This window comes from Saccostrea echinata, unplaced genomic scaffold (genome assembly GCF_033153115.1).
Source record: "Saccostrea echinata isolate AGI-Se365-2 ecotype Australia unplaced genomic scaffold, CSIRO_AGI_Sech_v1 ptg000001l, whole genome shotgun sequence".
NCBI classification, from domain to species: domain Eukaryota; kingdom Metazoa; phylum Mollusca; class Bivalvia; order Ostreida; family Ostreidae; genus Saccostrea; species Saccostrea echinata.
The window spans coordinates 45,317,865-45,339,616 of NW_026889750.1; the positions used below are offsets into that span (position 1 = coordinate 45,317,865).

Consider the following 21,752-nt stretch of genomic DNA (forward strand, 5'->3'; position numbering starts at 1 on the left):
AGACTGTGAACGGAGAGCGAACGGTGAACGCACGCTGAACGAACGGTGAACGAACGGTGAGCGAACGGAAAAATGGGAAAGTAGAACGTTTCAGGGACTGTATAATTCCCCACGTGATTTCTTACCTCAGGGAACTCTGTGAATACTAAATGCCGTCATGTGACTTGTAAAGTAGCATATTTTGTGCTTACTAGGACATTGTGTTCGAACACGTTAAATTGTTAGGCATTGATTAAAAGATTCTTTTCTTACATGGACATCGGACATATTGTTAATTTCATTTTGAAACCTCTGAAAATAGTGTACTTGTGCCATACAGAATAAAGAGGGAATGAGAAAGAGAGATATCATATTTTTTAAATACATGTCATTGTTTTTTATCTAGTCTAATTTTAGACCCATTCTTACAATGTAAGCTCCACATCTCATACCTAATGTTCAATCATGGGCAGGTAAGTGTTAATTCTCTATATTTGGAAAGATTAAGGACAGAAAACATAGAATCATTTTATTGTATCATAGTCTAATATCATTTTAACATTTAAATTTGGTTCGAAATTGACAGGATTCTTTCATAAATATATAAAAATGAAATAATATTATGAAATAAAAGCAAAAGAAGCGACCAAAAAAGACCCAAAATCCTGCGTTAAGTGCAGTCATCCTTTGTCCAATGCTTTTTGTTGTTGGCATTGTTGTCATTGTCATAAATTCTTCTTCTCCAGAACCACTGGCCCAATTTCAACCAAACTTGGCACAGAGTATCTTGGGTCAAGGGGATTCAAGTTTGTTCAAATGGGGCCACATCCTCTTTTAAGGGGAGATAATTAAGAAATAGTGAAATTTGTGTAGGGACATTTAAAAAATCTTCTCAAGAACCACTGGGCCAAATAACATTAAACTTATTTGATGGCTTTCTGATATTGTGTAGATTCAAGTTTGTTCAAATCATAATCCACAGGGAAAGGCTGGGGAAACAATGGATGATCAAAGTTTTATATAGGAACACATAGAAAAACTTTAAAAAATCTTCTCAAAAACAGCAAAGCCATGATTAGTCATATTTATATGGAAACATCCTCAGGTAGTGTAGATTCAAGTTTGTTCAAATCATGACTCCAGGGGGTAGGGCGGGCCACAATGGGCAATCAACGTTTTACATAGGAATATATAGGGAATATATAGGAAAAATCTTTTTTAAAAATTCTCAAGAACAGCAAAGCCATGATTAGTCATATTTGTACAGAAGTTTCCTCAGGTAGCATTCAAAAAAGGAAGATTCAAAGGACAAGGTATGGTAATGAATCTGGCCCCTCATTCAATGTAAAAATCAGAACACAGTTAAAATTGTGATAGTTTGTAGTTAAGAACTTAAAATGATGCTTGTTTTAAAAAACCAGTACTATTTTTCATTCAAAGCTTACACGGAGGCCACAAGAGGGTGCCAAGTAGGATATTTTACCGTATTTCCTCAATTCTGGTGGAATTTTGTCAAATTTGAGATACTATTCACTTTGAGAAACATAGAGCACAATCTTGCCTATATGAAATTTTTATACACAAGATGCATCTGATACTAGTGTATGAAATATATAAATTTGGTAGATAGGCAAGCTTGTGCTTTATGTTTTCTGAACCAAAATGTGCTGTAAAATCGATGAAAATTTGCATAAAAATGAGAAAATTCGGAAATTGACATATTTTCTGACCTTCCTGTGACCTCTGTGTATCCCATAACTTAGAACCAATACTCGTTTTGTGGCAGGGGTGACAGCAGGTTTTTAATTGATAAACTATTGCATCATTCTAGAAAACACCCCAAACCAGGGGCTAAAAAGGGGTATTAGCCTATCTTGTCCTTTGTAGAAAACTAGTGTCATGACCAGGGGGAGGGGGGTGCAATTTCAACCAAACTTGCCACAAAGCATCCCTGGTTGATTCAAATGAAGAGCCACATCCTCTTACAAGGGGAGATAAGCAAGAATTAGTGAAAATTTTGTTTAAAATAGCCTCTAAAAATTATGCTGAATAGTATTACTATCAATTGACATTACGAAGTAACTCACAAACAATACAAGTTATTTTGCACAAAAATTTTATTGTTCATTTATTGACATTTTCTTCTATCCTGAAATTTTTACAACTGGATGTTCATTATTATAATGATAATTAAAAATAAATAAATCCGATCAACATAAAATACTCCTCACACATTTCAAAAAGCAGTCTAAAACAAAGATGCAGCCAAAAGTCACTAAATAATTTAATTACCTGAAAAAGATGCATATACAGCATGATGTGTTTATTTACAAATATACAGATGGGAAAATGATCGAGATTCTGAGAAGGAGAGAGAAAAGATTACATAAATCAGATAGGTTCTAATAGATACAATAAGATAACAAGAGGCCCAGGGGCCACATCGCTCACCTGAGCACTATGGCTAGGAAAAAGCAGAAATCACTTCAATCTTGAAAGGTTGAAAAGTTTAAATATAAAAGTGGTTGGGGGGGGGGGGGGGGGTCATGAATTGAACAAATTTGAATCTACATTATCTGAGGATGCTTCCATTTAAATATGACCAATCATGGCTTTGCTGTTCTTGAGTAGAAGATTTTTAAAGATTTAACCTATGTATTCCTATGTAAAACTTTGATCACCCATTGTGGCCCCACCCGACCCCCAGGGGTCATGTTTGAACAAACTTGAATGTACACTATCTAAGAATGCTTCCATATAAATATGACCAATCATGGCTTTGCTATTCTTAACAAATAGTTTTTTTTAAAGATTTTTACTATGTGTTCCTATGTAAAACTTTGATCGGCCATTGTGGCCCCACCCGACCCCCGGGGGTCATGATTCGAACAAATTTGTATGTACACAATCTGAGGATGCTACCATATAAATATGACCAATCATGGCTCTGCTATTCTTAACAAATAGTTTTTTTAAGATTTTTACTATGTGTTCCTATGTAAAACTTTGATCGCCCACTGTGGACCCACCTGACCCCCGGGGGTCATGATTTGAACAAATTTGAATGTACACTATCTGAGGATGCTTCTATGTAAATGTGACCAATCATGGCTTTGCTGTTCTTGAGAAGAAGATTTTTGAAGATTTTCCCATATATTCCTATGTAAAACTTTGATCGCCCATTGTGGACCCATCCGACCCCCGGGGGTCATGATTTGAACAAATTTAAATGTACACTATCTGAGGATGCTTCCATGTAAATGTGACCAATCATGGCTTTGCTGTTCTTGAGAAGAAGATTTTTTAAAGATTTTCCCATATATTCCTATGTAAAACTTTGATCGCCCATTGTGGCCCCACCCGACCCCCGGGGGTCATGAGTTGAAGAAACTTGAATCTACACTACCTGAGGATGCTTCCATGTAAATATGATCAATCATGGCTTTGCTGTTCTTGAGAAGAAGATTTTTAAAGATTTTTTCCTATATATTCCTATGTAAAACTTTGATCGCCCATTGTGGCCCCACCCGACCCCCGGGGGTCATGATTTGACCAAACTTGAATCTACACTACCTGAGGATGCTTCCATGTAAATATGACCAATTATGGCTTTGCTGTTCTTGAGAAGAAGATTTTTGAAGATTTTCCCATATATTCCTATGTAAAACTTTGATCGCCCATTGTGGCCCCACCCGACCCCCGGGGGTCAAGATTTGAACAAACTTGAATCTACACTACCTGAGGATGCTACCATATAAATATGACCAATCATGGCTTTGCTGTTCTTCAGAAGAAGATTTTTAAAGATTTTTCCTGTATATTTCCTATGTAAAACTTTGATCACCCATTGCGGCCCCACCCTACCCCCGGGGGTCATGATTTGAACAAATTTGAATCTACACTACCTGAGGATGCTTCCACATAAGTTTCATGTTTTCAAGCACAGTGGTTCTTGAGAAGAAGATTTTTTAATGATGCCATTAATTTTTCACAAATTCTCAATTATCTCCCCTTGGAAGAAGGCGTGGCCCTTCATTTGAACAAACTTGAATCTCCTTTACCCAAGGATACTTTGTGGCAAGTTTGGTTGAAATTGGCCCAGTGGTTCTTGAGAAGAAGTCGAAAATGTGAAAAGTTTACAGACGGACAGACAGACAAAATGTGATCAGAAAAGCTCACTTGAGCCTTCGGCTCAGGTGAGCTAAAAACTGGGACATTTAAGATACTTTTTTTAACATCTGTAAATTAATTTATACTATAGATATACTGAAACATTTCCATGTGTATAAGGTTGTAAGAGTATGAATGAAATCCTATACATTTACAACCATTAATCAATGTACATATGCCAGCAGCATCTATTGGACAAAAAATTATTCATAATTTAACATTAGCAGCAGAATTAACAGTTTTAACTGGCCCCATGCTGGATTATCACAATGTGAAAGAAAAGAAATATTTAAAAGTCCACATGATAAAAAATTTATTTTCTTAAAAAAATATTGGGTTGAAGAAGTTCAAAGCAATAGCTTATAAAAAGCCTGTAGTTTTTCTGACCATAGTAAAACGTGTTATTGCACTGCTGTAGAGGTCTGTACACTATACATTATGTACACAATATGTACAATTCACATTCTGTTACTGGGGCTCCCATGGGGCATCATACTGCTTCTACAAAAGGCTCTGGTGGGGTGGTTTAAATTCCTCTGAAAAAAAAGACACATCAATTCACATTTTCAATCTCAATGAATGAAATCTACATCAGCTAGCATTTCCACCTCAATGACTGATACATGTACCGGTACTTGTATCACTTTGCATAGATAATCTCAATGACCAAAATCTCAATACTTTTCATTTACATAGCTAGCACAAAGAAATGATAAACACTATGTGCCCCATTCATAATTGGAGGGGTGGGATAAAAATTTGTTCTTTTGTAAAAGTTATCGCCAAGATTAGAGTTCTTGAAAGTCAAACTGGTCTAGGTCATGACGTCAAAAATCATAATACATTCAGAAATGTCTTGTCACAAGTAATGGGTATAGGACAAAAATACGGAAGCCCCATCTCATCAGGTACAAAAGTTAAAGCCATGGTTAAATTTTTGAAAAGTAGCATCAAGGTCAGGGTCAAGATGTCAAAAATCATCATGTCTCTTCAGGTGCAAAAGCTTACTGAAGTTAAATTTTTTTTTGAAAAGTTGGTCAAACTTCAAGGTCTTGAGGTCAAAAATGGTACTACTTCTTGAAAGTCAATGTCACATATAATGTACTTCAGAAATACGAAAGCACTTTCATTCAAAAGTTATTACCAGTGTTAAATTTTGAAAATTTAAGAAAAACTCTGGTGTGGCCCCACCGTATCCCTGGGGGTTATGATTTGTACACACTTGAATCTACACTACCTGAGGATGCTTGCATATAAATATGACCATTCACCAATCATGGCTTTGCTGTTCTTAAGAAGAAGATTTTAAAAGAATTTCCTATGTATTCCTATGTAAAACTTTGATCGCCCATTGTGGCCCCACCCTACCCTCGGGGGTCATGATTTGAACTTGAATCTACACTACCTGGGAATTCTTGCATATAGATATGACCAATCATGGCTTTGCTGTTCTTGAGAAGAAGATTTTTTAAAGATTTTTCCTACGTTTTCCTATGTAAAACTTTGATCGCCCATTGTGGCCCCACCCTACCCCCAGGGGCCATGATTTGAACAAACTTGAATCTACACTACCTCTCAATGATTCCACATAAGTTTCATATTTTCAAGCACAGTGGTTCTTGAGAAAATGCCATTAATTTTTCATGAATTCATAATTATCTCCCCTTGGAAGAAGGTGTGGCCCTTCATTTGAAAAAAAACTTGAATCCCCTTTAACCAAGGATACTTTGCAGCAAGTTTGGTTGAAATTGGCCCAGTGGTTCTTGTGAAGAAGTTGAAAATGTGAAAAGTTTACAACGACAGACAACGGACGAATTTCTATCAGAAAAGCTCACTTGAGCCTTCAGCTCAGGTGAGCTAAAAAGGTGTCGATTTTTCTATAAAAGAAAAGCAGACCTTTGAGTTACTGTAAATAACAGGTAACTATGAGAATATCATTTTAGTTTATTTATACTTTCAGGCAAATCAATCTTTTGATATCAACACAATCTGTTATTTTTTTGCACACAGATTTGTGCTTCTCAATATCTATCTCATTGTGTGTTTATATATATTTAAGGATAATATATCATTTTTAAACATCTATCGGGATATAAATACGGGTCGGTCATGAGATCAAATTCCATAAAGCCCGAAGGGCTTTATGATAAATTTGATCTCATACCAACCCATATTTATATCCTGATAGATGTTTAGAAATGATACATTATTACTTATATTTACATTTACGACTTATTCATATTTTATATTTTCCTGATTATAATCTTTGACGAGTGAAATATTTTATTTTTCAAACTCAATGGCACGTATTTGATCCATTGATTGCACATTGACTCTTTATGACGTCACCGAGAAATTACGTCGAACATTTATGACACGAGGAACCGTGTTTATACAGATATAGATACACATTGCTTTCAATAGTGTTATACAAAAACATTTGCAAATGTAAATATATATTGATAAATAGTGTGCATATCTAGTTTTGCTTATTTACATCTGTCCAGTTCAGTTGCCAATAATGAGTAACATGATGACTTACAAAAGTATTTGAGTAGTGGGTAACAGGAAAGATAACTCTAAAAAGGAACTTTCATACCAAGGATTTTGAAAATAATTTTTGTACACCAATAAATTTGATTTTAATTCAATTTCTGTTGTAATTTAATTCATTAATGTTTCTTCTAAAGTCTTCCCTAATTTTCATCCATATACCTATAATTTAGAGAAAATAAGTTATATAATTACTTTTTATAAATTTTTATTACCGGTAATATCTTTAAAAAATATGTTGACTGATACACTTAAGTTTTTGTGGTTGTTAATATACGCCAGGAAAAAACAAAATTTGTTGTGCTACTTATCCAAACTCAATGGGAAAAATATCTGAACACTTATGAAATTAAATCTTAAGAAAATCAGTATAAATTATATTTCATTTCCTGCCAGTTTTTAAAGATTGATATGCTTGTTAAAAGTAATGCTCAGTAATATGAGATCATAAGCTTGGGGGATGAGGAGGACTCTTAAAGATTCTCCCTCCTAAGAAAAGAAAATTGTGAAATCCAATGCTGTCAAACATAATTAAGGTCATTGTAGTGCAGTTATTTATTTTCCATTCTGTACAAAGCAAGGTGTATGTACATGTATCTGGTCTAACAAAATTTTCGACCGGTCAAACATAGCCTTCGACTTCGTCAGATCAAATGTCTGACAATGATTTAAAAATTTCGACAACTCTGGATATGCATGTGTAAATATGAAAGTCACGTCTTCTCTCAATCAAAGAGAAGACCTCATGACCAAAGTTAAAGTTTTTGTTACAGACAGACAGACAGATGAATGAGATTTAATGTTCCCGCAGAAGTATGGGGAAAAAAAACTACTTTTATTGCAAATTTGTTATTCATTAATGTATTTTTAAGAGGGCTGAAAAACCATTAATAAACATATGACAGTTCCGTTATCTGATGCAATTCAGATTTATTACTTGCATAAACTGAAAATGAAACTAGCTTATATTTTAATTACAATTTTTTTTTGAGTTAAAGCATTACAAAAATTATTGGAACATGCTAAAAGGATTACAGTAATATTATACACTGAATAAAAAAAGAATAAACTTTGAGAGAATTTTTATAAATAATGTGCAAAATTATATTAATGATGGGAAACTCAATTACGTCATGCATCTGAATGCAGTAGGGTTGTTAAAAAAAGTCATGCTGTGAGTAAACTGTGACAGAAATGGCAGAGTTTAAAGGCACAAGTATCACCTACATGGGCGGTTTTCTTCTGTACGTTAAAGTGCTATTCATTTGAATTCCCGACTGAAAATAGCATCAAATAAGATCACAGCTTCAAGTATAATATACTAATTAATGTATAATATTCCATTTATTGTGTATTATTTATAACTCTGATTTAAAAATAGTCATATGGGATAAATCAAGACTTCAAATTGGAGAGGAGAGGTGAACTTAAAGATTGACTGTATTACTTAAACAATTTTTAAAAAAAGTGATTCAAAAAATGTTTTTTATTAATTGTGTTAATGATAGAGAGAGACGACTTGATTAAAAAAAATACACACTTCAAAATCTTGATACGTTCCCATGGAGGCTGCCGAGACGTCAATATGGGCAGTAGGTGCGGACTGTCCGTGACTGCTTACCGTCGTATGGCTGAACAGGGCCGGGTTTGGAGGACCATTGTTTCGCTCTGACAGAACTTTACGATTTCCACGGAGGGACCTTCTTCGTGTTGTTTTACAGCCAGGTGTCTACAAAAAACATGACTTAAAAAATATTTCATATTATCTTCAAATTTTTAGTTAGATAAATTTATTCAGTCACAAAAATTTTTGACAAATGATATATAGGGGAAAAGAGATACTTCTAGCAAATTTGGCAAAAAAAACTTACATATTTACTTGCTGACATGGGAGCCCTCATAGATGGGGAAGCAAACACACTACTGTGCTGAATCTTACTGCAAGACATTGGAGTCTTGGTTGTGTCATTCAGCTGAAATAATATTGACAGTATGTCAGTAACAGAAATTGATCAAGCCTTTATACTTCACCTCAGATCGGGAGACAGCAGTATCAGTACTACATTAACACCTGAGAAAGGAGTTGCATCTACAGTTTTAATACCATCTCCTTTGATAAATTGCCAGTGTAAAAACAAAATATTGAACCCTGTGAAATGACCAGGGGTCCATTTTTGGCATTAAAAAATGACCCCAGGTCTCATTATTTTACAGGGGTCTTAATCGTCTTTACATCAGAGATCTGGAAATTTATCTGCCAGACTGGATTGTATTACTTCCCTTCAATAGTTATCCATCCTATGTGTAAATTATTTAACTGTATTGCCCCCACTTTGAACTGTCAAACCACATTTGCCATCATGGGCCCCTTTCATACTTTCTTAAAAAAAAATAAAAAAATAAAAACTGGATCTTTCTATAGGATGCAAATGTTCAGGACATGTCAATAAAATGATTTTTAAAACACCCTAAAGCTCTACATGAAGAGGCATTTTTTATATAAGTTCCCAAGTCATTACTAAGCCCAGTTACTAGTTCATGAATTATGAAAAAGAACCTTGCTTTTAGGTGTCAGTAAAAAACTATAATAAACCCCCTACCTATTTCAACAATATGATACATATTAATCTTGATTTCTTCAACATATTGATCAAATCACCATGTTGTTTGATTAAGATTCATTGATTTGACTCAACAGCCATATATATTTTCAAAGTAAAATTGGTATTAGTCAAGTAATTAAGGTGTAAATTTTATGGTTAAAATGGTACCATAAATTGTGAAATAATGGAACAGATGTGTACTTATTAATTGATCAAAAAAGTGCAATTTACAAGATATCAAAATCACAGATGTCTTGTGCATTGGAGCATAACTAATCTTATCGCTGTCTATTGTAATTAGGGTTTCTTAATAGAATCAAGATATTTAGGTGTGAAAAACTGCATACATGCAGTTTAGAGCTACATATGTTTTCTGGTTGCAGGAGTTGGGAATGCAAACCCTGAACATCCATTGTAATGAAAAATAAAATACACCAAATACAGTTGAACTTCGGTATCTCGAACACGGATATCTCGAATGCCATGGATATGTTGAAGTCATTTTGAAGTCCCAACTGCTTATTTCTTAAGTATTTTACCATGGCTATCTCGAATCCTCGGATATCTCGAAGTATTTTCTTGGTCCCTTTGAGTTTGAGATAGCAAGGTTTGACTGTACTAATAAAACTGAATTACAAAAATCCCTTTTTTAAAGTTTTAACTTTCTAAAGAAACAGAAATGAGAACAGTTTGTATGATTGCTTCCCTCATTACCAGAAATATAAATCTCCCGGGGACATTTTAAAAATAACTTTAATATGTGTTACTGCACCATTGTTTTATAGATACCTATCCCCAAGATGAAATTTTTAGATTTCAGTGAATGTTTATTTTTATGATTCAATGAAATAATTAGAACTTCCATTTTTATTTCAATGCCAGAATTTTAAAATTCATCGGGCACAATGTCCAGTGTGGTTTTAACTTTTTCTGGACATACATGAAAACTATCCGCAATCCAGTATTTATCACCATCTCCGGCAAAACAATATGCCTCATCTGTAATCTTCAAGATATTAATGATTATTTAAAGAACTTCAGTTGGAGTGAGATCAAAATTCTGTTAGGAATAAATCAGTTTTAAGAAATGCTTATTATTAAACTTGGTAGATCAAAAAATGTGTGTTAAAGTGCCAGATTGTCCAGAAGTAAAACCGTGTCAAAGATCCAATTAGTGACCTAACCTTGACCTGTAGTCTGACCTGAACAGATATCCTTGAACTGGAGCCATCAGTCAACTAGATCAGGAAAGTTAAAAAATTTGATTCCAGTGCCAAACATTTAGAGTTACAGACTTTCCAATAAGAAAGTACATTGTAGGTAAAAATTAGAACTCTCCTAATGGGTCCAGGACTATCACCCCCAAGGAGCAACTTAAAAAGGGATACATTTTAAAATGGCTTTAAAAAGAATAGCCATCTTGCAAGAAAAAAAAAAATTATACTGCAAATTTCTGTGGTCTGCATTGTGTTGAAATGCAATTGAGGTTGTAGCATCTCTGGTTGTAAGCAACGTCTGTATTGAGTATGAAAGTAAAACCTTCAACAGTCCATACACCTTGATGTATTTAGTATTAAAGTAAAACCTTCAACAGTTCATAGACCTTGATGGTCAGCTGAATATCAAGTTTTAAGTAGGACCACTTTAGCTCCACCTGTACTGAAACTTTGGTCGGACATGACAAACTTTTAGTTTATCAAAACTCTGTCATCATCATTTTCTGACATAGAAGATTCCTAGACCCAGGGAAAGAAAATGAATTTTTAATTTTTTTTAGAGGGCTAGCAAGACCAATTAAGCCCCCCCCCCCCTATCATGGGACCTGAACCATGGGCAAAAGGGGGGGGGGGGGGGGAAATAAAACAATCTTGGTAAAATGTTGAGTACTCATTATATTCATGTAAACAATTTCCCTTTAGGTCTTTGCCATGAGTAAAAAAGATTTTATATAAGATATAATGCATTTTCAATAATCTGACTTACTTAGCAGGGGTGTGCAATTCGAAAAATTCAGCACTAGCCCACGGGCTAGTGGTAGAAATAAAGTTACTGGCCCCAAGTAAAAAGTTACTAGCCCCAAGTAAAACGTTACTAGCCCAAATGTAGGGGAAAGGGGGGGGGGTAACAAAGTTCTAATATTAAAAGAAAATAGTTTATTGTTGAAAAAGTCAGCTAGGGTTTTAATGTGATTCTTTTTAATTCTCACTAGTAAAATTAAATCATTTATAAATTAATAATTATGATAGAAACTAAAAATGAATTAAAATAAATTATCCTATCTAAAATGAAATGACAATCATTTTTTTTCATCTTAAATCATTAAATACGCTGGAGTATATGTTATGCAAACCAAATAACACTTATCTTTCAATTGATTGAGTGATCGTAAATAATTTAATGAGATATCTGCATGCGTATTTACCATAAACAGTGGAATAGAGGAAATTCGAATTAGATAAAAACGATCGTTTTTGGAAGTAAATAAGTCAGGTAGTACTGCAAAATGGATAATATTATGTAGATTTACGAATAATAGGCGCATGCTGCCGAAAAATTTTCATTGCTTAAGAATTTTATAGCCAAAAATGAGAGAAAATACCGATAGTGATTTTCATGTATTACATTGGTAGTTTTAATTTTTACTAGCCCAAGGGGCTACCTCCGTGCAGAAAACTACTAGCCCGACCCCAAAAAATGGTAGCCCCGGGCGTCGGGCGATGCTAATTGCACACCCCTGCTTAGCCCCCACCCTGGAGCCTAAACATTTAACAATTTTTGGTAGAGGGCTCAATGCTTATTATAATCATGCCAAACAGTTTGCCTGCTATATGTCTAGGAGTAAGAATATTTTTGGAGATTGCATTAATTTTCATAATTTTGGTCCAGGGGAGCAGAGATTCATAAAATTCTTAATTTTTTTCTCCTTTCCCCATATATGCTAATATAGCAAAATTGGTTGAAGTTGGTTCAATGTTCCTGAGAAGAAAATGAAAATGTTCAAAAGATAATGCACAACAATGGATAATACAGATATCAATAGATCACCTGAGTTCCAAGAAATGTCTACAGACAGACATGGTGATATCCATATAACTGATGTCAAGTTTCCAACAAACCTTTTAAATCTCAATGTACATGTATGTCCTCATTTGTGAAATTTCATGACTTGTTTTTGAAACGTCCTTGTTAACATTGTAAATTGTGGCTTGAACTCTTTTATACAAAAATAACATACATGTACATTGCAGTATGAATTCAATGAAATGTAAATTTAAAAGTTAACAGTCCAGCTGTATGCCCTTAAACATATCTAGTGCTCTGGAAACATGATATAAAGAGTTTTTTGTACAAAAATACAAACTCATTACAAAAACTACAAACTAGAGCTAAATGTACACTGCATGCCTTTGAGATACACTGCCTTGGTGTGTGATGACCTTTACTGACCTTCCTGAGTTTACTGGGGGTCTTTGTGGGCGTAGTCAGGAAGCGTTTCTTGGCAGGAGTAGACGGCTTACTACCATAAATCATCTCTTCCTCCATCAATCGAGCCTTTGCTTTGTGCTGGAGAAATAAATCAAACAAGACATTCCCAACTGATTTTAACATTGCAAGCAATGAAAAAACAATGAACTGAGAAGCCCCCCCCCCCCCTTTACTTTTTAAGTTACGATTCAAATTAGCATTGTCAAATCTTAGTTTACTTTGAGTAACATATAATCAGACTTTAACATTAAACATCAGAGGGATGGCTTGTTGCTAACTGATGTAGTACTAAAGCTTTTTGTGACAGCCTTACAGGAAATAATACAGTTCTAATATACCAGATTTACCAGATTTTTTTTATACATGTCACATCATAACTTTGGTTAAAAGACATTTGATAGCTAGAATTTAGATAGATTTTTCAAGGATAAATACCCTTTGTTCTTTTTCCTTGATTTTCTGCTCTTCATAAGCGGCCCACTGTTTCTGTACAAATTCATCAAAAGCCACACCCTCTACCAGGAATGGCTGGCTATGTTCTGCCTCCCATTTAATAACTGTTTCTTTAAGTTCTTCTTCAATCTAGATACATTTAATTATAATGTCATTAGATTGCCGTAAGATCACTTTACAAAGAAAACTACAAGAAGTTTCACTTTCTGCAGGTCAGTCTACAGTTCCTGTACCTTTCCGCATTCAAAGTGCCAAAAAAAGTTCTAAAATCTACATTTAGAGCAAAGACTGGTATGGTAATATTGTAGATAATATACTGTAAGTAGAATGTATTACAAAAATTGATAATTATTAAATACACATTCCATGTACTTCAGAAAGGAACCTGCACTTTGCTGACTGTACACTCACCCTGTTCAGATCCTACAGGAATGAACCTATCATCTGTTGTAAATAATTATTTCAATAGTGGTCGTTATTTCAATAGTGGTTGCAACATACCACCTTAACCTTCTAACCCCAGGCAGATCCTAGAGAAATGAACCTATAATTGGTTGTATCACCCTCAGAGCTCCAGATAAGGTGCATATTTGCAGAAATACGCATTGAATTTTACAAAATATGCATTGAAAATTAAAACTGGGAGTACAGTTATGCACAAACAATCGTAGATAAGCATTACACCACGAAAGTACTGCGTATGACGGGTTGAATAATAAAAGTACGACTTAGCTAACGATATGAATTGAGGTTAACTCAGTATTTGATTTTTCTCAAAACGAAATACTGATTTAAAAACGTTTTATTAACCAGGAATATTCAAGTAATGGTGACAATGATTTTCAATTATGGAGAAAGAATCAAAGATATAGATTAAAATCGATTTCTTTAAATAGAAGACTTTGCACTAGGCATAGTTACATGTACTTTTAAGCACACAAACGCTTGTGTTAGCTATGTAAGATGATATTGTAACAAGTGTAATGCATAAGTTAAGAAAACAATGTTACCTAGAAAACAAACGATAGTTGGAGGAAAAAAGTCAAAGCTGGAGAAAAAAGTTTATCCTTCAATGTTATCAAAGAGGACATGATGTGTAAGAAAAAAAAACATTAAGACCATATTAAAACCATATATTGAATAAACAAGCTCTATTTAATTTCAAGACCTATTAAATAAATAAATTGCAGTAGAGAGACATTATGCATAACATGTATTTGAATTTACCGATCAAGACTTCTCTTAGATTCTGTAGAGTTCTCTGTTTAGTAGGACGGTTACACACAATTTGTACATGACGTTTTTTATGATGGGTTCTTCTTATTTCTGTCAACTTGCCAGATTAAGATTTTTTTCTCGGTTTACTCTTGTTACGATATCATCTTAAAGGAAATGTTTTATGTGCCTATGGTAGCTTTTACCTACTGTATGATCTTCCTTGTCAAAAAGGAACACTTCTCAGTTTTAGCAAAAAGTCTAATTGGTATTTTCAAAATTTATCTAAATGAATGCAGGAACTTTCCTTTGTAGTTTTTTTCCTTTCCTCTTCTAAAACACTTTATTTCGATAGCAAGCTCAAAATCAAAATAGATGTCAAAACATTACATGTGTATATATTAACAAAATACTCTTAAATCATTTTGCTGAAAATCAAAATCTGCATTGATTTGAAAATCAGGGAGTAAATACACTTTAGGTTAAAAAATTATCTGGAGCTCTGACCCTTAACCATTCACCCATTCAGATCCTAAAGATATGAACCTATAATTTGATGTACCACTTTTTACCTCTCATCCTGTTCAGATCCTTCAGAAATAAGCCTACAATTTGTTGTACCATCTACTCACCCCAGACAAATCCTACAGAAATGAGCCTGTAATTTGTTGTACCATCTACTCACCCCAGACAAATCCTACAGAAATGAGTCTGTAATTTGTTGTACCATCTACTCACCCCAGACAAATCCTATAAATGAGCCTGTAATTTGTTGTATCATCTACTCACCCCAGACAAATCCTACAGAAATGAGCCTGTAATTTGTTGTACCATCTACTCACCCCAGACAAATCCTACAGAAATGAGCCTGTACCTTGTTGTATCATCTACTCATCCCAGACAAATCCTACAGAAATGAGCCTGTAATTTGTTGTATCATCTACTCACCCCAGACAAATCCTACAGAAATGAGCCTGTAATTTGTTGTACCATCTACTCACTCCAGACAAATCCTACAGAAATGAGCCTGTAATTTGTTGTACCTACCATTTACCACTCACCCTGGGCAGAATCTTCAGAAATGAACCTATAATCTGTTTTACTACCTTTTACCACTTACCCTGGGCAGATCCTTCAGGACTTTTTTTCTTGCCTTTTCCTCCTGAAGTAATTTACCTCCACGGTTGTTAAATCTGTTGGGATCATTTGCTTTCCTCTTCAAAACAGAAAAGAAATGGCATCAGTTGAATCACAGTCCACCAAGTTTACATTTTCCAACACCAATACATTACAATATCAGTATGTATATATTTATATATTTCATAAAATGAGGTAAAGAGTGGCAAAAATATTTATCTTATAAAACTGAAAGCTCTAGCATATTACTCCTCGAACTAATGTATAAAATAAAACTACATGCTGTTGATAACTTGCTTACATACCTCCATTTCAATCATCTGCCGAAAGTGGGAATCCCATCGTTCCAGATTTTCAAACATTTGTTTATGATCCTCGTAATACTTCTTCAGTTTTTGAACTTCTCTATCATGCTCGTCTAATAGAGCCTCTGTATAGTTTTCTAAAAAAAAAAAAAAAGAAGAGTTTTTTTCTCTCAAGAAAACTTATAGTAATTAAAGTTCAGATCTATGAAGTTTAGCAGAATGTTTCAGCCATATGTACATTATAAGACTTTTTAACAGTCAAACATTTGGTTTTTATGAGATTTCTTACCATTAAAATAAGCGGTGAAATCTTCCCTCTGTTGTCTACTGAAGAAGCACTTATCCCACCATTCAACGATCTCTTTCCTCATGCCCTCCACAAATCGCTGAATATTATCAAACTTGAGCTTCTCACAACGTGCTATTTCAGCCTTTAGCTATAAGCACAAACAGATATTTGAATCAACATGATTGAATATCAATAAAATTCCATAGAAGTATACGAAATGGTCAATATTAAAGCTCTGTAATCATAATAATAATGATGCCATAATTAAGGCTGGGTATCAGCTGGGAATTTCATATTGCGATATTTTTTAACTGAATTGCGATATGTATTGCAATATTTTCAGTAACAGTTAAAATGATCTTTTCTTATTTTATTGACCTCCATTTAAGCAAAGTGTGGATAACTATTATAAATGTGTTGTAACAAAAAAGTTCTTGTTGATTTCACTACAGTTTTGCAACAAAATGCAATCATACAACAGCAACCTTAGTGTTTGGCACAATTGATATCGTTTCTGACATCTTGAATTATATATTTTACATAAGAAATCCCAAGCCCAAGCATTTTGCAGGTATATCAGTATTGGAAAAAAATGTATCGCAATACGATATTTTTGGTCAACGAATTGCAATATACCAGAATATTGATATTATTGCACAGTCCTAGCCATAATCACCAAAAGAAAACATTAAATTGCAATGTTTTCTTATACTATATATATATTGGAGTTTTTCCCCATATAATGAGGGGTTAACATTGATATTCAGACTCAGAAAAACTAAAACAATAATCCATAGCCTTTTTTTAAATGGGATGTTTGTCTGGTGTTGCACAAGACTACAAGCATTTCCATCTTGTTTATACTTGTATCTTATGCTAACCTGACTTGTTTTTTCCCTTGCCAATACTAGAGAATTTGTTGGTCAATTTGGAAAATTTCAGATAAAAATATTTTTTGTTCATATCTTATAAACGTAACTCTTCATCAACAAAATGTTTATTTGGAAAGATTCAAGACTGACTAAAGCTCTGCTACAGTAAAGCTTTAATGATTTCAATAGAACTTGTTATAGAGCAGCAATCACATGTAAAGGCAAGAAACAGAAAAAACAAAATAATATATTTATGTTTATTTGAAAAATTATTGAAAAATAAAATTTACTTCTTAAGTTCTTATCTACTTATCTATTTTTTTCACATCATTACTGGAAACAGACCATTTATTTATTTTGGGAAGAAGAAAGAGAAGTAAGATTTATGCTAGCAACAATCAAGCCCCCCCCCCCCCCCCCCCCCCGCAGTAAATTGATTGAATTTTAAATGATATAATTATTTAATACATGATAAAGTAATTAATGGATATAACTCTAGATGCCAAATGAGTAAACTAAATAACTCAAGACAACAGGGTGCTTTTTTAATTACTCAGGTGAATATGATATACAAGAGAATATTATGGTACAAAAGTATATTATTAAACATTATACTCATCATCATAAAATAATTCAATACCACTAATTCATTAAGAAAAAGAAACCATCTTTCCTTTTTTCAAACACAGACTTACTGCCTCTATGACGGGGGGTTTGATGCCAGACTTGTCTTTCCTAAAGTGACTTCTCTCAGCCTCAGAAATCTCCAGTCTATCCCACAGACAAACGATCCGCCCCCATAGATCCGCCACTTCTTTCTCCATATCTTCTTTCTGTTCTTCTAACTGCCAATGTCAGAGCAAACAAATCTACATACACTTCTTGTTATAGGAATCAAAATGTCAATCTTTTGTTTGATTTATGTAAAAGAAGATTATTTTTATTATGTTAAAAAGTGTAGACAACTAAAACTGCTAACAAGAATTTGAGCTTAAGTATGCAAACTTTTAAACAACCAGTCCTGAAAAACAGTTTTCCTCTCTTTCAGAAAACTCATTAATCTTAATGGTATGCTGTTGTTTGCCATACCTCTGTCAGTAGAGTTTTGAGAGATTTCAGGTTTTCCATGGATAGTAGGAAGGTACTGTCTTCTTCACATATCACATCACACTCAAAGTCAGATTGGGGATTACGGTCTATTTCATGAAACAATTCTACAACTTTCTTTTTCTTTGACACAAATTCTGCAAAACGTTTTTCCTGAAAAAAAGAAAAACATCCCAGTATAATTAAATGATATATAATTAATTAGCAATAATGTGGCTTTATAATAAGAACATGTATCTTCTTTGCTTTTTACTTGTTTCTATTAATAGGCTACATACCTTCTCAGCTTTTAAGGAATTAACATGCTGCTCAAGAGCCTTTAACTGCTCATTTGAAGGTGTGGATCCAGTGGGGATGTAGTAGGGAGTTAAACACATGGCATCACATAGGTGCTGATCCTGGTCCTTCAAATTCTTAAGAGTCTTTAAACGTTCTTGTTTTTCTTGAGATAAAGACTCTACTTTTGCCCGCAGGTCTTTCTCTCTTTGTAACATTGACAGTTTACCATTTGGCTGAAATAAAAAATGACTATGTATCACTTTTAATTGATTAAATTGACTTTTATGTCCCTGTAAATTATTCAGCTATATCTTGTTCCTAGATGTAAGCCAATGCAAACTCCATTGCATTTTTTTTTTTGCATATCAATGCCAACTCAGCCCAACTGTGGACTTACGCATTATTCTAAAAAGTCATAAATTATGCAAAATAATGAATTTGAAATCTTCTCTGTGAAGGACCATTTCTGAGTTCTTGTGGATAAATCATTCAGTTTGATAATTTCATAAGATAGTGGCAAGACTTGTTGAGAATGTACCTCAAATTGTGGTATTTCCAATTCAGTACACAAGCTTTTGACTTCCAGTGTATATTTCTCAATTCGTTTGGTAATCTGGTGCTTCAGAGCTTCTTCTTCTTGTACCATATCCTCCAGAAGATTCTGTAGGTGTAACATTGCAGTTTGAGCACGCTCCTTTCTCTGATAATCCACAATTCCTATTTCTGTCCATATTCTGTTCAATTTGCTCATGGATGTATCAAGAAACTTGACTAGATCTTCAACAGCTGTCATTCTTCTGATATGTACATAAAATACAAAGTGAATTGCAATACAAAAGGCCAATTCCAGGGATATATCATAAGCCTACATTTGGTCCTTTACTAGAATTTCATTGAATATCAATAGTAGTTGATACAATTTTTCACGCATTATTGATCTATAAATTTTAATACTACACTGAAGAAAAAATCTTTAAAAACATTATTTACATATCCCTTGATTGACGCTATTATTTATATGTCCATATTTGATAATCCAGTTTTTTTTAAATCTAACCGAGCTACAGTATAATGATCTGCCTTCTAGGAGTTTATATGTGATATCTATACGTTAATTTCATATTATTAAAACTAAATAAAAACTACTGAATTTACCCGTTCGTTGCCATTTTGTCTTAGTACGTTGAGTAAATTATCTCTTCAAGTCCGACATTTTCTTTCTAAACTTTTCAAAATAAGCGCATGAACGCAGCGATTTGATTGGCTCAATATTCAAGGGCATATAACTCTCTTTAAGCTCGACAGATATGAAGAGTTATTCCACTTGTGTGAAATATTAGAATCATTCATCACTATTAGTTGAATTTATATAAATGTTAATGTAAAATTAATATAGTGCTCAATATAAAACAAGGTACACTAAGGTGCTATACATGTGTACAAATAAAAAGTTAATTCACGCATGGCTTTTTCAGTGGAAAAAAAAGAACCCATAAAACTAACATTAACTAATATAATGAAATAGATATATAAAAAAATCGTAATGTAAACCATGCCTTAAATATTTAAAAAAAAAAAAAAAATCGAAGTTTTTTTTTTTTTTGGGGGGGGGGGGGGGGGCTAAAAGTAACGTTAACTAATATTTTTAGCTCACCTGAGCCGAAGGCTCAAGTGAGCTTTTCTGATCACATTTTGTCCGTCGTCCGTCCGTCCGTCTGTCCGTCTGTCCGTCTGTCTGTCCGTCTGTCTGTCCGTCCGTCTGTAAACTTTTCACATTTTTGACTTCTTCTCAAGAACCACTGGGCCAATTTTGACCAAACTTGGTACAAAGCATCCTTGGGTGAAGGGGAATTTAAATTGTTAAAATGAAGGGCCAAGTCCCCTCACAAGGGGAGATAATCAAGAGAAGACAAAAATAGGGTGGGGTCATTAAAAAATCTTCTTCTCAAGAACCACAGGGCCAGTAAAGCTGAAACTTATGTGGAAGCATCCTGGGGTAGTGTAGATTCTAAATTGTTCAAATCATGACCCCCGGGGTAGGGCGGGGCCACAATGTGGAATCAATGTTTTACATAGAAATATATAGGAAATATCTTTAAAAATCTTCTTCTCAAGAACCACTGGGCCAGAAAAGCTGAAACTTATGTGGAAGCATCCTGGGGTAGTGTAGATTCTAAATTGTTCAAATCATGACCCCCGGGGGTAGGGGGGGGCCACAATAGGAAATACAAGTTTTACATTGAAATATATTGGAAAAATCTTTAAAAAACTTCTTCTCAAGAACCACTGGACCAGAAAAGCTGAAACTTATGTGGAAGCATCCTGGGGCAGTGTAGATTCTAAATTGTTTAAATCATGTCCCCCGGGGGTAGGGTGGGGCCACAATAGGGAATCCAAGTTTTACATTGAAATATATAAAGGAAAAATCTTTTAAAATCTTCTTCTCAAGAACCACTGGGCCAGAAAAGCTGAAACTTATGTGGAAGCATCCTGGGGTAATGTAGATTCTAAATTGTTCAAATCATGACCCCCGGGGGTAGGGCGGGGCCACAATAGGAAATACAAGTTTTACATTGAAATATATAGGAAAAATCTTTAAAAATCTTCTTCTCAAGAACCACTGGGCCAGAAAAGCTGAAACTTATGTGGAGCATCCTGGGGTAGTGTAGATTCTAAATTGTTCAAATCATGGCCCCTGGGGGGAGGGTGGGGCCACAATAGGTATTACAAGGGGGGAGTCTGGTAATCAACAGCATGGCCAAAGTTACTCAGGTGAGCGATGTGGCCCATGGGCCTCTTGTTATTATGGTTACCTAAATGTACAGAACTTATAATTAATAAAAATGAGTCCTACTAAGTAAACCTAAGATAAAAGATAATTTAAAACCCAATAAGGTAATTAAAAAAAAGAAGTAGTGTTTTTAGAGGACTTTAAGATATTCCATAAGGGTTGTGTTGCTCAGCTGAGTTGTCACATACGTCAGTCTTGATTTTTTTTTTTTTTTTGGTCTTGTTTTGAATCACAAGTCGTGATATTGACTTTGATCGAACTGATCGACTTTGTTTATATTCCGTTAAGATTTTCATGATCAATGTAGGTTGATGTTTGAAATAGACCCTTTATCCAAAGAGAAACATTGAAACTGAATGCAAAAAAGTTTGTCAACGTACAAAACAAATCTTAAATAGGCCCATGGATCACAACGCTCACCTTAGTCATTTTGGCCCTGCTGTTCCTCGGAAGATTTTTCGAAGCCTTCCTCCCCCCCTCTATGATACAATGAAAAAAATCTGACTCAGTAAC

General features: G+C 34.2%; 1 protein-coding gene across 4 annotated transcripts; it reads right to left on the reverse strand.

The window, feature by feature from the left end:
- Positions 1-4,184: 4,184 nt before the first annotated feature.
- On the reverse strand, positions 4,185-19,708 carry LOC133192732 (protein regulator of cytokinesis 1-like). 4 transcript variants are annotated; one of them, XM_061328749.1, is made up of 15 exons: positions 19,604-19,708; positions 18,987-19,245; positions 18,448-18,681; positions 18,152-18,322; positions 17,758-17,907; positions 16,191-16,338; positions 15,902-16,038; positions 15,580-15,675; positions 13,227-13,373; positions 12,753-12,869; positions 10,508-10,543; positions 8,574-8,675; positions 8,243-8,431; positions 7,930-7,979; positions 4,185-4,685 (listed from the first exon to the last, which is right to left on the reverse strand). In XM_061328749.1, exons 1-15 carry the CDS (start codon positions 19,615-19,617, stop codon positions 4,676-4,678), a joined length of 1,860 nt encoding a protein of 619 aa, XP_061184733.1. In that variant the 5' UTR covers positions 19,618-19,708; the 3' UTR covers positions 4,185-4,675. The 4 variants fall into 4 exon arrangements, with proteins under 4 accessions (XP_061184733.1, XP_061184748.1, XP_061184723.1 ...); XM_061328764.1 differs by lacking the exon at positions 7,930-7,979 and having other exon boundaries at positions 8,324-8,431; XM_061328739.1 differs by lacking the exon at positions 7,930-7,979.
- Positions 19,709-21,752: the final 2,044 nt, after the last annotated feature.